The 16282-nt window shown below is 32.2% G+C and overlaps 1 protein-coding gene across 1 annotated transcript; it reads left to right on the top strand.

Moving 5' to 3' along the window:
- The first annotated feature begins 3457 nt into the window (after positions 1-3457).
- Positions 3458-10226, top strand: LOC120080016 (glycosyltransferase BC10-like). Its single transcript, XM_039034538.2, has 11 exons — positions 3458-3878; positions 6283-6804; positions 7481-7579; positions 7738-7838; positions 7923-7994; positions 8086-8176; positions 8946-9026; positions 9234-9293; positions 9376-9498; positions 9593-9631; positions 9736-10226. The coding sequence occupies exons 2-11, from the start codon at positions 6424-6426 to the stop codon at positions 9868-9870; spliced, it is 1182 nt and encodes a 393-aa protein (XP_038890466.1). The 5' UTR covers positions 3458-3878; positions 6283-6423; the 3' UTR covers positions 9871-10226.
- Positions 10227-16282: the final 6056 nt, after the last annotated feature.

Below are 16282 nucleotides of genomic sequence, written 5' to 3'. Positions count from 1 at the left end.
AAGCCATCAGTAATACCGCTTCACATCTTGGTATATTTTGATACTACCTAGGTGCATCGAGAATGGAGAGTTGTGAGCTTCTGCCAACAGTTCTCCCTTCAGGCCATCATCTGCTGGGATGCACAACCGTCTCTGATACAAAAGGCCCTTGTCCACCGATACAGAAAATTCACTTATTTAGCCCGACCCTACCTAACAACATTTCTGAACCAGGTCCGGATCACCCTACTGTGCAACAATAATCATTTACCTCAAGGTTGGTTGCACTGCCAATTGAGTTAGCTGCGAAGTGACTTCCCCCACTGCCACCGCAATCTCTGCTCACTCCAGATCTTTACACAACTGAACCTGCTTGGTGATCAAGGCGGCTGAATGAGTGACGTTTCGACTGAGGGCATCAGCTACCACATTTGCATTACCGGGGTGGTAGAGGATCTCGCAGTCATATTCCTTTACTAACTCGAGCCACCTGCGCTGCCTCATGTTTAACTCTTTTTGGGTGAAGAAGTATTTCAGACTCTTGTGGTCGATGAAAACCTAGATCTTTTCCCCATACAAGTAGTGCCTTTAGATCTTCAGGGAAAACACCACCGCTACCAATTCCAAGTCGTAGGTAGGATAGTCTCGCTCATGGTTTTTCAATTGGCGGGAGGCATAAGCGACCACCCTACCATGTTGCATAAGCACACAACCCAAACCCTTCTTAGAAGCATCACTGTAGATCACGAAGTTCCCGGAGCCGTCTGGTACAGTGAGAACCAGTGCTGAAACCAACCTCTGCTTGAGGTCCTGAAAACTGTCCTCACAAGCTTTGCTCCAAATAAACGAAGCTTCCTTCCTGGTCAGCTGAGTCAACGACGTGGACATGCTAGAGAAATTCTCTACAAACCTACGATAGTACCCAACCAATTCTAGGAAACTGCACACCTCATTGACCGTTGTAGGGCGGGGCCAATTGGTAACTACCTCAATCCACTGAAACCCCGTCCTTCGGCACGACATGCCCAAGGAAAGACACCTTTTGTAGCCAGAACTCGCACTTAGAAAACTTTGCATACACTTTGTTTTCCCTAAGCATTCCTAGGACCTTCCTAAGATGTTCCTCGTGTTCTTCATTTCCCTAAGCATTCGTAGGTAACATCTTGAGCACCAAGAGAACTTTGATGCTTCTAGACAGTATCGAAAAATATCTTGAAATCCTGAATTGAACAACAACGCACCTTGAGTAAACTTAAATCAGACCAAAAATCGGTAACCATTCAAAACCCATTAACTAAAAACCAAAAAAAAAAAACTTAAATCTCACAAAAACCAAGTTCTTGGCAGAACAGAAGTGGTCGACAACTGGTAGATGCAAGAACAGAAACGGAAAAAAAATCGAAGAAGCTCGGTTGGCGGGGAGCGGCGATCGAGTGGCACAGATGGAAGTGACGGTCGAGCTGTACGGCTGGAAGCAAACGAAACCTCGCATGGCTGGAACGACCGAGACCTTGCGCGGTTGGAAGGAGGAGACCCTACACGGTTGGAACGACCAAGACCTACAGTCGAGCGGCAGACGATGGACGAAGACGAGGCACGCTGGGCTGAGGCGTGAGGAGGTCGCGGTGGAGTAGTTGGGTGAAGGGGAGCTTCGTGAGGGCTGGAAGGAGGAAGAAGAAAAGAAAAAGAAAAAAAGGAATTTTTATTTTCTTGCATTCAAATCGAGGTTCCCTAATTCCTCATTTATAACCACTTGTCCCACTAAACCCTAATTCCCCTTCTCTTTTCCTTAATTAACTATTATCTCTCTTTTTTTTTTTCTTTCTTTATATATATATAAATATACACATATATATTTTCCAAAATCCTCTAACCATTTGTCATGTAATTTCAAATCCAAAAATAAAAGGGAACAAGACGGATTTTACCTTACGATTTTTGGGGTGTCACACAATCTCGTAGTCTATTGACCGATATAGATAGTAGTCTATTGTAGATAGATGGTGAAATTTTTCTACCATTTATAAATATTTCCAGCAGTTTTATCATTTAAAATAATTGTTTTTACTACAAATAAAATTATAAAGTTTCTTGATATATTGATTATTACTTTTTATATATTGTCACTTTAGAAATATAATGAGAAATAATTTAGAATTTTTCAAGAGTATCTAATGACATCGATATTTTTATCAATATTTCCATAAAATTAAAACATTTATATTTTCATCGACATCAATACTTTAAATTTTGGTCGATATATTAATTATAACTTTTTCTCACTCATATTGTAAAAAAAAAAAATATCAGTGATGAAATTGTAATATTTTGAAACCTAAGAACTAAATTGAAATCAAGAGACCAAATTCAAATAAAATTCAAATTTGAATTGGTAAATTTTTAACATTAAGAAATGTCGAAACTAAATTAAAAATAATTACTCAAAATTAAATAACTGAAAATATAATATTTTGAAACATATGGACTAAATAGTAATTAGACCTAAAATCTAGAGATAAAAAATATGGTTTTCTCATAAAAACAACCTGAGACAATCTAAATACAACGAAAAAGGAAAAAAGGTAAACAAAAGGGTTAATAAGAAGAAATAAAAAAAATAAAAAATAAAAAAAGAGAAAAGGAAAGAAAGAAATTGTAAGAGAACTTAACGGCAGAAAATTGAAAAAATAATAAATAATAACTAAAATGATGAAATGCACTAAAGGACAAAAAAAACCCTATTTATCTAAATAAATTTTAAACAACCCGTTTTTCCCAATTTTTTTTTAGAAATAGCCTTATTTCTCCAATGGACCCAGAATTTGGGGTCGTTATCTATTTAAATTATAAAGTTCAACTATTTTTAAGATTTTTTTTTTTGCCATTGAAAGAAATTTATTTTTCTATTACTATATATATTTGAACATATTGATATGCAGTTAAGGCTAATTACACAGGAAAACTAATTTGTCAACATAATAACATAAAAGATTTTAAAATAAAATTTAGTAAATAAATTTACAAAATAACTTTAATAAATTCAAAATAGAATTGAAAATTGTAAGATATTAAAACCAAAACTATATTGTAAGTTTTCTTTCTAGAATTCAATATTTTACCATCAAAATTTGAACATCTAATTATTTAATTAAGTCAAATTAAAATCTTAATGAATTGAACTATGTTACACGTATGTTATAACTTGTAAAGTCTTTTTTTTAAAGTTTATATAATATATATTATTAATTAAAAAGAAAAAAAAATTCTAATTTGGCGGCCGACGACGAGGCAACTTGTGGAAATACAAAGGCAAATTCCGACGCAGTTCCGTTCAAACGTTCAATAAAAGTCAACGTAAAACCCAGCGACCAATATACTATAAGAAATAAAAAACCACGCGCCGTTAAAGCGCGTTACATTACACGCTCCGACCACCTCTGTCCAATCAGAAATAAGAAAAATGGCCCAACGAAAACCCAAATTTTTATTATAATCAAATTTAACGAGAAACGCCGGCCCCGAAATATTTGTGATTGGAAGAGTCATTGGCCCTCCAAAAACGAGGACTGCGTCCACTACTCTCTCTCTTTCTCTCTCTCTCAGCACCATTTTTATATACACAGACTTTTAGAGAGAGAGAGCGAAGAAATTCAAACCGAAGAAGGAGCTCGAGAAATCAGTTTCTTTCGATTTGTTTACCAAGGAAGGCAAAAGGGTCGGTTCGATTTTCCGAATTTCACCTTTTATTTTCTTTAATCTGACTTGGCTTTTGTGGGTTCTTTATGGAATGGTCGTCTTCTTCAACTTAGATCTCGGTATTTATCAATACTTTAGAGCTTGGGGGTCTTCAGATCTTCGATTCGACGGTCGGATTCCGATCACTCAGCTCAATAACTCAGGTAATTTGTGTTTTTTCTTGTTCCCTTTTGAATCGAATCGGTCCCCATGTTTCAATTCTTCAATTCCATTTTCGGGGTCTCTCTGTTTTGCTTCTAGTTAATGATGGATGAACTTAAGGGATTAAGGTTTTGGGGTTTATTGCATTGTATTGTGGATTTAATGTTTACCCACCGACGTAACAGAGCATTAGAAGAATTGGGGTATCGATGGAGTTTTTTGGGAGTTTGACCAGCGAAGCGAGGGAGTTTTAAGGCTTATTGATTGGTTGTTTAGATTAGGCTTACTTGTTTTAACCTAGAGAGGTGGTTGTTGAATTGAATGGGTTTGACTTTGTGGAGTAGTTTGAGTTATTTGTGTGATGGTTGAGGATATTGTAAGCTAATGTTGATTGAAACACAAATCAACGAATCTTTTAAGTTTGAAGGTTTTGTATCAGCATGAAAGAGATGGAAATTATTGGCTAGCTATCTGAGTGTTACTTTATAAAGGAAAAGAAGTGTTGGTCACATTTTAATGTCTACAGCCAGCTTTTAGGATAAAAGTGTCTCATATTATCCCTTGTGGGAGAATTGAATATCAGCTTTAAAGCACAGTTATGAATAGAGGGTTATAAGGTATTGATGTTAAATGTTTGTTAATGATGCATTGATTTTCTAGGTTAGTGATTTCATTTCTTGAAACTTGACTTGAAAGCTAGGTATTTGTTTATTTTTTTCTTTGAGTTAGGAAAAGACAATGGGTTTTCGTTATCATCTTTTTTCTTTTTTTTTTTTCTCTTTTCTTTGGGGGGATTGTCAAAGTCAATCAAGAGTAAAAGTTTAGTAGAAATTTTGGTTATTTGACAAGCAACCAAGATGTGGGAGTGATTTTGAAACATTAAAATCACTTTTGAATAATTGAAGACATGTTTTTAAGTGATTTTAAAGAAGACAAAAGGGATTTTAACCAGTTCAAAATTACTCCTAGATATGTCCATAGTCTTCATAAACTATTTTTGTTTTGTCTAAGTCTAATTTCAAATATAATAAGTTAAATGAATTTGACAATTTATTGGTTCCCTGAATTCATGTCCAGTGGTCAGTTATAAATGGATATGTAGTTGTAGTTAGAACATGGCTCAGAGTTCTAAGTTCACTCGATTTCTAAATTTGAAGGACATTTTGGATCAAGGATGGAAAAGATGTCTTAAAACAAGCCAGTTGAGCATGGTTTTAGTTTCTATTTTAAATCAGATCACACAAATACATATTTGAACGAATCAATGCTTGCAATTCTTTATTTAATAATCTTCCAACCTTCTGCTATTCTTCTTTCCTTAAAGGACATTGTTTGAGCCCTTTGGCAGTTTAAATGATCCTAGAAGTGTATAAGTCTTCCTTTTGGTTGGTTTCTTGTTGAGGAATTTGTACTAATGACAAAATATGAAGTAGGAATCAGAAATTTTCTATTCAGCAGAAATTCTCAGATCCTTTCGGGTAATGTTTGGTGGAAACTTTTCCAAATTCTTGGAGTACAGTTTGTCTTCCCAAGCTTGGTGAAAGAAGTCCCTGTAACCTATCACCTACCTTTTTTGTGTCCTCATCAGGAAGTCAAGGGTCATATAGTTTAATGCTATTACAGCTCTTCCTGGGAGTTTTTGGTTAGAACAAAACACACATAATTTCCCAAATGTTTGTAACAGTCTTTTCTATATCTGGGATTTGTTTCTGTAGCCTCTCTTTTGAGATTCTTGCCGCAAAGAGTTTTTTTTTTTTTTTTTTTTTTTTTTTTTTTTTAATTATTATTATTATTATTTCTCGTCTATAGCCTCCAACTGGAGTGTTTTTTTTTCCTTCCCATTTTTGACATTTCCTTCAGAGATGGTTTTTACATATTTCAGTAAGATGGTTTTGAATGTTTCATTGCTTCATGATGTAATTGTTTCTTGTGTGTCTGTGTGTTCAAAAGGATTCTTCAAATAATTTTTTTGATACTCACTTTTTTGTTTTGGTTTTGGTAAGAAACAGAGCATTGTACTAATGCCAATGAAATAAAAGACACGCCTGGAGGGGTCTATTTTTTGGGAGCCTGTGTCTAAAATATCTCTTATTCTCAATAACTAGCCCCTTCATTTTGTAGTTCTTTTAATAGGCTCCTTCTGTTTTGGTTTTCTTTTTGTATTATTTGTTTGTATTCTTTCATTCATCTGAATGGAGGCTTGGTTCTCATCAAGAAATGATAGAACCAAAGTAGGGAACATGAGACACCTGCCAAACTGAAAGATAAGAGCTAGTGCATAGTAGTGTCCATGCATTTTTTTTCAGCATGAAGATATCATCTAATTAAAGCTCATGTGATTCAAGTTTTGACCATTTAATGGTTTCTTAAACTCCTAATGGATCAATTTGTGTATTCAATTTGCAGATTCTTTATCATCGCTGTAATTGAGAATTTGATTGGTGGTATTCTGGGACCAGATCATTACTAGACTAGATAGTATTGGTCATTGCCTTGTGGTGGACACAATTGACACCATTTATATATGTAGTGATGCATTTGTTCTAGATGAAGACAGGTCAAAAGTGGCAATTAGACATGGGCGATATGAAAATTCTGCCTGGTCCTCGACCTCGTACAACCAAGAGGCCGTTATGGATCATTATCTTGGTTTCAATGGTCAGCGTGTTTCTAATATGTGCCTATATCTATCCACCCAGTGGCACAGGTGCTTGTTACATATTTTCTTCTAAGGGCTGCAAGGTTATTACGGATTGGCTCCCACCTGCACCTGCAAGGGAATATAGTGATGCTGAGATTGCATCACGCATTGTTATTAGAGAAATTTTGAACACACCATTTGTTACATCAAATACTCCTAAAATTGCATTTTTATTCTTGACTCCTGGTTCCCTGCCTTTTGAGAAGCTATGGGATAAGTTTTTTCACGTAAGTTTCTGTATTTGCATACTGTTATTTTGTTACATCATCTTTTTCTTAGATTTTGAAGATGTGTTTAGTTTTCATCGAAAGTTTACTCATTTTATTTGCTTGCATCTGTGGTGCATTGATACTGCAGCGATCATTGACTACTGTGGCTTGTAATATTTTATGATATTTATCCTTCATGTATTTGTTTGGACTCTGCAATCTGCCTGATGAAAAAATATGTTCTGCATTAGTTTCAATTCTCTCATCTTACCAGTTTTTCTAATAATAATACCTGAACCTGGCATACGTTAGCATAAAACATATTCAAGGTGATCAAGGTTACAGACAGCCTAGATAATGTGGGAATATCTCATGTCTTTTGTTTGCTGTTTGATAACAAGTTGGGTTCAGTTGTTTGAAACTGTAATGCCTCTAGTTTAATAGGATGGTATATTTTGAGATCTCTTGTTCTCAAAGCTTGTGAGGATTTAGGGTATGATTTTCATTCGTGGTTGCTATAGCCTCTATGATAAGGAAATAACTGGTAATGATAAGAGCGAGAGTTAAAGGTAATCATGGAAGAGCAATCTGCTGAAGTAATATCTGAATCTCATGTGTCAATCTATAATGTCTAATGATGCTAGTGAAGCCTATATTATTATGTTTTCAGCTGAAAATATTCCTCTCTTGTCAGGGCCATGAAGGGAAATTCTCTGTTTATGTCCATGCATCTAAGGAAAAGCCAATGCATGTTAGCCGTTACTTCGCTGGTCGTGAAACTCATAGCAATGAGGTCTATATTTAACTTTCAGAATGAAAACAAAATTTCTTCAATTGTATCCTTATTTGCAAATTATTCCTCTTCGTTTTGTTTGTCAAAGTAGTGTCTGTAACTGCTAATGCTACTATCAATTACTGATCTTACCTTGCACTGGTTTGTTGAATGTTCAGGTCATTTGGGGTAAAATTTCCATGGTTGACGCAGAGAGACGATTGTTAGCAAATGCTCTCCATGATCCTGATAATCAGCACTTTGTTTTACTTTCTGATAGGTGACCTTAATATGGAATCAGTTCAATTTCTCCACGATTACTTCTGCGAGTTACAATACTGATTTATTCTATCTGGAATTGCAGTTGTGTACCGTTGCATAATTTTGATTATATCTACCAGTATTTGATCAATACGAATATCAGCTATGTGGATTGGTGAGTATTACCCGGTCGAGATATCTTTTACACAACATTGACTTAGAGGTATGGGTGACTTATATTATATGTCATCGTTTCTTGCATTCAGTTTTAACGATCCTGGTCCACATGGAAATGGGAGATATTCAGAGCATATGTTACCTGAAATTGAGATGAAAGACTTCAGAAAAGGTGCTCAGGTATGAAGAGTATGGTAATTGTCCACAATAACATCATCACTTTCCAGATTACTGTTAGCTATTTGATGTTTAAAGTTAAACTTTAAAGTAATCATTTCTTCTTGTGCTGCTTCATAAGTTTTATCAACCTTATGGTCTGTTTGGTTTCATTTCATTCGTTTATGGTCAATCTCTGGACATATTTTGTTAAAAAACACTTTTGGTCCCTAAAACTTTTATGAAAGTAATAATTTAGTCTCTGAACTTTAGTTAGTGGTAATTTAGTCCCTGTACTTTCAAATTTGTAACAATTTAGTTTCTGAACTTTTACGAAAGTAATAATTTAATCCCTATACTTAACAAATTGGATTGATTTAGTCGCTATCATGAAAATTTTCATCAAACTTAAGTGTCAATTTTTATTACTGATGACTTAGTCTTTATATTCTATAAATAACCTTGATTATTAATCTACACGTGTAAGTAATTTCATTAAATCATACTAATATTTTTCATGATAGGTACTAAATTCTTACGAATTGTAAAGTACAGGGACTAAATCGATATCTATTAAAGTTCAAAGACTAAATTATTACAAATGTGAAAATATAGGGACTAAATCGTTATCAATTAAAGTTAGGGACTAAATATGTTACTTTCATGAGAATTTAGGGACCAAAAGTATTTCTTAACTGACATTTTTTTCTGAGGCATAGTGTGTATCCATAAAAAAAAATTTGATTTTCTTCATGTGGCTTCACATTCTCAATTTTTGAAATTTTTTATACAGTGGTTCTCGATGAAGCGACAACACGCTTTGATTGTTGTGGCGGACAATCTTTACTATTCAAAATTTCGAGATTATTGCAAGGTAAATTGTATTTTTCAGTTCAGTGATTACACTATCATTGTCCGGAGCTATGGATCACTTGAAATAAGTATGCATAGAATCTGTATTCTTATGCTGGGAAATCTTTGATTTATAGAACCTACATAGTGAGATGACTACATAGTAAGATGACTACATAGTGAGATGACTACATAGTAATGACTAATGAGAATGTCTTGGTTATTTCAGCCAGGTCTGGAGGGGCACAATTGCATTGCAGATGAGCATTATTTGCCCACCTTTTTCCATGTAAGAATTTACCTAAATATCATATCTCAGTCTTGTGAATATCGTTGCATTTTGTGTTGAGTGTCGTTTTCTCGTTGTCTAGATGACAGACCCTGGAGGGATTGCAAACTGGTCAATTACTCACGTTGATTGGTCTGAAAGAAAGTGGCATCCAAAATCGTACGGCGCTCAAGATGTTACCTACGAACTTTTGCAAAATATCACAGTATGATTCCCAACGGCCTCTAATTCATGTACACATTGATGACACCTTACAAAGAAATTTTAGCTATAATTATGTTGGATATTTCTGTTTGCAGTCAATCGATGTTAGCGTGCACGTTACGAGTGACGAGAGGGTATGCTCATTCCATAAACTCTTGATTCCATATATGTTTTCATAAGTATTATGCAGTCTACGATGACGAATATTGAAGCATTTTGTATTTTTGAGCTTGTGCAGAAGGAAGTTCAAAGATGGCCATGTTTGTGGAATGGTGTACAGAGGCCATGTTACTTATTTGCAAGGAAGTTCTATCCTGAGGCTCTAAATAACCTTCTGAATCTCTTCTCCAACTACTCATCCATTTCAGCCTAAAATTTTTGACCTGATATTCTTTGATCATATCAGTTGTTGCTTCGAACACACCCATCCGCTCTTACCACAAAAGCTTAAAAGTCGAGAAATGCCACGTCTTGAATGCTAAAACAGAGCAACCATTGTTTGTTGACATTGAAGATAGGAGGGAGGGAAGGAGAGGGAAGCCAACTGAGTGGAGTTTGCTTCCTTAAGGATAGTGAATTGATGTGATTTTTTTCCTTTTATTTAATCCATTTTGGGGCATTTTGTGGGTCATCACTTTGTAAAAGATGACAGTGAAGTAGCATATAGGCATTATAGAAGTAGTAGCTACTTGAATCTCATGGTTAATTAAAGCAAACATTCTTGCCTCATTTGCCTATGCAATGCCATATCAAATTAACCCCTCCCCTTCCCAAAAAAAGAAATTTTAGTAAATGTATATATGTTTGAAGTTATACTTTGTCGAGTTTTCGAGATGTTATATATGTATATCTGTTAGTTTAGGTTCGAAATCATATATCGAAAAGTGTAGAGCAGAGATTTATAGCCTGCAAATGAATACATGGAATATAATTCAAGGAGGGGCTCAATATTTAGAACTTTGTGAAGCATAATTGGTCATTGTAAATTTGTAATGAGTTAGGACTTCGGATGGATTTTCAATTTTGATTTAGTTTAGTTTCACAGCAGGTTGGACTGTAACATTACATTGAGTAAGATAACACTCAAAATCTCTCAAATTAAACTTGAAGGTGAGTATGAATTCACATAGATGTCAATTTAAACCGAGTTTGGTGGTTAAGATATTAATTACCATTTTAAAGTTGATGGTTCAATCTTTTACTCTCGTTGAACTTAAGGGAAAAGATTTGAAAATATTTATTTAATTATTTTATGATGGATTTGTGTTTTTTTCTAATGATTGAACTCATGTATATGAAAACTTATAGATCCTTTGAAGAAAACAATATAGTCAGTTACCATGGAGTGTAAAGAGAAGGGTCTATATTTAGCATTGTTCAAAAACTTTCCTATGTTATTATTTTTGAGATTTATCCTTAAAACTTTGTAATTTATGTTTTATTATTAGTAAAATAATTAGTTGATTATTTTGATTTGCCATGACCTCATGGATGCTAATAAATAACTATGTTGGTAGCTCTAGATCTAGAATGCAATATTCATTATTTGTTTTATGAAATCTTTGTTTAGTAATGTAGTTTTGTATATCGAGTGAACATACGAAAAGTTTACAACGAATAGTTAACATAAAAGATCTACAATATATCATCAACTGATTAATATAGACATCTACACTTGGTCAATGGTGGAGCCAGGATATTATGCCAGGGTGCAAGTTCAGCTAAATGTAATTTTTTATGTATTGACATAATATTCAACTTATATAATATCGTCAAAACAATCATAATTAACTAATATCAGACAATGTTAGATCTAGAATTAAATGTTAGGGCACAACTTTATATAAGATTAAAATTTTAGCTCATTAACGTCTCAATTTACGTCATATATAGTTCTTGAACTTTAAAAAATATATACTAGACGACTAACATCTTGATAAGTGCGTATAATATGCAATACCATACATTTTTTTTAAAGAAAATAATGTAAATATCGGCTACAAAATTGAATTATGAGGTTCAATTAGAAACAATTTTTTTTTATCTAACGATTAACTTTTAAGCATTTCAAATATTTTACGAGATTTTTATACACTAAATTTAAAGTTTATATATCTATTAGACATTTTAAGGGACTTATTAAAGTTAAAATTAAAAGTTTAGATATTTATTAATAATAATTTTAAATACTAAAAATTATACTTGGATTGACTTTGATGTAATTTAAAAATAATGGTAAAGTAAATAACAAAGAAATATATATATATATATATATATGTGAAATTGGTGTTTATATGTTTTAATTTTCAAAAATTAAATAAATAATCGAATAGTAACCACATGAGTTAAAAATTTATAAAATATTTGCATATAAACATGAACATATATGTGAAATATATATATGAAACTTTAAGCAACAAAAATTGGTTAAAATAAAAAAGAAAATACTTTGGTTGCCAACATACTAAATTTCTCCATCACCACTTCTTTGGTTGCCAACATACTAAATTTCTCCATCACCACTGAGAAAAGTACCATTTTAAGGAGCATGCATTGATATATGTTTAATATATAAAGAAATATTTTTTATATTTAATAAAAAACAATATATGTATATAATATGATACCATGTGAGAGGACACGTGCCCCTATCTTCTTTATAGATCCATTTTTAATTTTTGTATCATTATTCATTCATTAAATGGAATTTCAAGTTTCAATTCCCATCGAAAAAAATGGGTGGGTTAAGATAATTTTAATCACATCAATACTTTAACATAATTCAACTCCATAAGTGCGATTCTATATTAAAAAAAAAAAACTTCAATGCTATTAATTCAGTTAATTTCAGTTTAGATCCATTATTGTTTGGGGATCCTAGAGCAACATGGAGCAATTTTAGGTCATTGTCCCCAAGTTCCACTTAAATATATTAAAACCCTAAGGTCAATGGATCAAAGAGATTCTAAGGGAAATTTGAAACAAAAGAAATGTTTATCAAATCAAAAGTTTTCAAACTCAAAAAGTATGGTTAGAGTACAAAAATGTTTTTTTTTTTTTTTAATGTTTTAGTAAAAGATACTTTAATTACTAAGTAGAGTTGAATGTGATCTTTAATATTTGATTGAGAGGTAGAAGTCAAAGTACGTGTAACATCTTGAATTTTCATATATATATTAAAATTTTATCTTGAATTGTTTGGGCGTTGTTTTGTTAAATTGAGGCCAAATTAAATTTAGGAGGTAAACTCTTTAATTTAAATCATATTTGTAAAGATCTGGAATTTTAAATCAATTTAGAGAAATGTTGGATTAATTTATCCAGGGACCTAATTTAATTTGGAGTTGAAGTTTGAAAAGGAGGGGACATTTAATTATGCATATTTTATTATTTGAGAATTTTGAAATTTATTTGAGGAAAATTGGATAAACGAATGTGGAACTTGAAAATTAATTAACTTACTAAATTAATTCCAATTTAATTATTTTGCGGAGTTACATTTATGGTCAAAATTGGATGATAATTCAATTTTATTAAGTGGTGGAAGATATAAAATATATTGGAGGGAAATTTTGTATAAAAACTTGAAAATAAAGAAAAGGAAAAAAACTTAGCCTAGACCAAAGGTGCCTAATAGCGTAGGTGCGGCCGAAAGGCGAAACTCTCGTCGTAGTTTAGCGACCTAAGGGGCGGCAGGCAATAGCAGACCACCAACGGATCATCTCGGATCTTCGAGCCTGAGCCCACGCTCATGCAAGATCCTGTGGAGCTCACTCAGGAAAAGCCACTTAATGGGATTAGGATTTTGAAAATTAAAAGGAATTTGAAATTTAAGAAGGAAAAAAGGAAATTGTGATTTTAAATTTTAACCTCTTTAATTTTGAAGTTTGGATCCAAATAGAGAAGATAATTAATTTAAATTGAGTTGACAAGAAAAATTTGAATTTAATTTAAATTAGTTAGATTATGGAATTTCTAATTTAGTTATATTGTGAAATTTCTAATTCAATTAAAATATAGATTCACAAGTTAATTTGATTATGGATTTTCTAATTAATTTAAATACGAATTATCTAATTAGAGAAAATGTCATGAAATTTAATCTATCTACTACTTCAATTAGTTTACTACTCTAAGTTATGAAATCCCAAATAATTTAGGATTATGATTATTTTTCCTTTATAAAAACAACTATCCACTTCATTGCAAAGGAAGGTCAATTAGTGAGGAAAAATCCTTCTTACATTTAATTTTTTTTAGCCGTTCGCTGTTGTGTGTCCGTCGTCACTGCCGCTCGTCGGATTTTTATTTGGTGAATTGTAGATGAGATTTTTTTAGATTTCTTGGTTGATTCTTTAGTATACACTGAATTTTGGGCCAAATTTGATTTGCCCATAATATTCAGAGCATCGATTCAAGTTTTTGAAAGTTGTTAATGTACTGTTCAATAAGTTCTGGAGCATTATGGCGCATATTTGATGAGTATTAAGATTAAAACCTTTTGGATTAGTTATATATGTTGAAAATTGGATTTTAAATTCTAAATTATGGTTTATGTGTAGATTTGAATCTTTGAGTGAAGTTTGCAATAATTTGGAGCAAACAAAGCGTTTGGTAAGTTATCGAAGAATTTTAGAATGAATTCAAATTGGTTGATATAAAGTTTATGTGTTTGGGATGAAATTAAAAGTTGTATTTCTATGTTAGGAAAGTTAAATCAAGGTTTTATTGGAGATTGATTTCTTGGATTAACTTTGGAATTTCAATATGAGGTAAGAGTCTTACTAATGGTTCGCCTTCGAATCAATCGTCCCAACCTTATGATGATGATGATAAGAATATTTAATTTAATGTTATGAACTATTTTGACTGAATTTTTATGATATGATGACTGAGGGCATTTTGGTAATTTTTTATGAGTTAAGCGATTGTGATTATGACGAAGTACATATACGTGGATTGATGCATGCTAAGTATATAGGGTAACTGTTAACCTTCTTATTTGGGCAGTGTACATCTTATGACTAATTGTGTGTTCCTTCGGATTCACACCTATGATTGTTATGTGCACCCTCGGGTTCATATTTATGATTGTTTTGTGTATCTTTGGGTATACACCTATGACTGACGTGTGCTCCGTCGAGACACATCTATGATTGATATGTGTACCTTTGGGATACACGCCTATGATTGATATGTGTTTTCTTTGGGATCATGTTTATGACTGATTTGTGATCTCTTCGGGTTCACCACGACTGATATGTTATAGGATATACACTATCGTCTGGATATGAAGGTTAACATGTTACCTAGAGGGTCCAACAATAGGTCACTTACTGAGTATTTTTGTACTCTTCATTTCTTATTTTATGTTTAGGTAAGGATATGACAGACCAACGTGTGACAGGAGGAATTCGTGACCGTGCCATGAATGGGACAAGAAAATCGATTATGCTTAGTTTATGTTTTCAAGTTATTTAAAAGTTTTATCGGAAACTGGATGTTAGACATAAATTTTTAATGTTTTGTTTGTTATTTTCGTAAATGTTTTTAGGGGACCCTGAACAAAAGTTTTATTAATTTGTTTAATTATTGATTTGATAAAACGATATGAATTGTCATTCCTGTTTTAAAGAATTTTACTTCAAAGTTCAAAAGTTTTGAATGTAAACGTGTAATTATGAAGTAATGACCCATGTTAGAGATCTTGAAAATTTAGGTTGTTATACTAAGATTTTGCTTTTAGTTTTGCTCTAACAAATCTCATACATATGAAAAAATTGCACGTACTTATATACTATGAATCTTTCAAGTTAGACTTAGTTTACACTCCTTACAATCTTTCTCTCAGAGAAATTAAAATATCATACTTAGGGCCGATTTGTTTCACATATATTGGCATAAGATTTCCAATATACATTAAATATCCTTATTTACTTTACAAGATTTCACTTTTTAAAACCTAGGATATTATTATCTATAAACATTAAAACCCATCTAACACGGGTCTTTCAGTACCCTTCATATGTATGGAATGTTTATACCTAAAAGATGAAAGAGTCCGATTAATTAATAAATTAATATCAATTAATCATTACTATTAATTTTAATTAATTATTAAATATAAATATATTATTTAGACTTAATAAATTTTAATTAATACATTTACCATTAATATTTTACGTTATCTTAACTATTTAATATAAGACTTTATTATTTATTATTAATATACTAATTAGTTTATATTTATTTTATTATTTTGTTATTATCAATTGATTAAATAATTAATTTTAGTTATGACTACATTACTTATGCTCTTACATTTTATTAAATAATTATTTAGTTTTGGTTTTTATAAACAAAATTAGTAAATCAAATACATTTATTTAACTTCCAGACATTAATTATTCTGCATACAAACACATACATTAATTATCTCAGGCATTTAAAATTGAAAATTTTAAATTCCAAACATTTAATATTGGTACCCGTGAAATAATATCTGTGATCCAAATGGTCCCAGAGATGACAAAATTCCTCGTGGAGTGGGGTCACTGACCTGGTAGAGAATTCCTAGTTTGATTGGATACAGGGGTCAAATCGAGGATTTAAATTGAGTCACTGGTTGAGGACGGGGAGAGAATCCCCGCCCTATCCCCAAACCCACCCCTGCCTCTATCCTAGATTTTTTTATTGTTTATTTATATATATAAAAAGTAAAAAAAAAACAATAAAACATTTTACTTATACATATATATTAGATTTTAAATATATATAGGTGTATT

Source organism: Benincasa hispida, chromosome 6 (genome assembly GCF_027475165.1).
Source record: "Benincasa hispida cultivar pf3 chromosome 6, pf3_genome.v1.1, whole genome shotgun sequence".
Classification (NCBI taxonomy): Eukaryota; Viridiplantae; Streptophyta; class Magnoliopsida; order Cucurbitales; family Cucurbitaceae; genus Benincasa; species Benincasa hispida.
Note: the sequence above shows the minus strand (reverse complement) of the source record. Positions and strands in the feature narration are given on the sequence as shown.

Coding starts and splice junctions, on each gene's coding strand:
- LOC120080016 (XM_039034538.2), top strand. CDS start 6,424: ATGAAGACAGGTCAAAAGTGGCAATTAGACATGGGCGATATGAAAATT. Junction 7,995..8,085: donor AATATCAGCTATGTGGATTG/GTGAGTATTACC, acceptor TCTTGCATTCAG/TTTTAACGATCCTGGTCCAC. Junction 8,177..8,945: donor ACTTCAGAAAAGGTGCTCAG/GTATGAAGAGTA, acceptor TTTTTTATACAG/TGGTTCTCGATGAAGCGACA.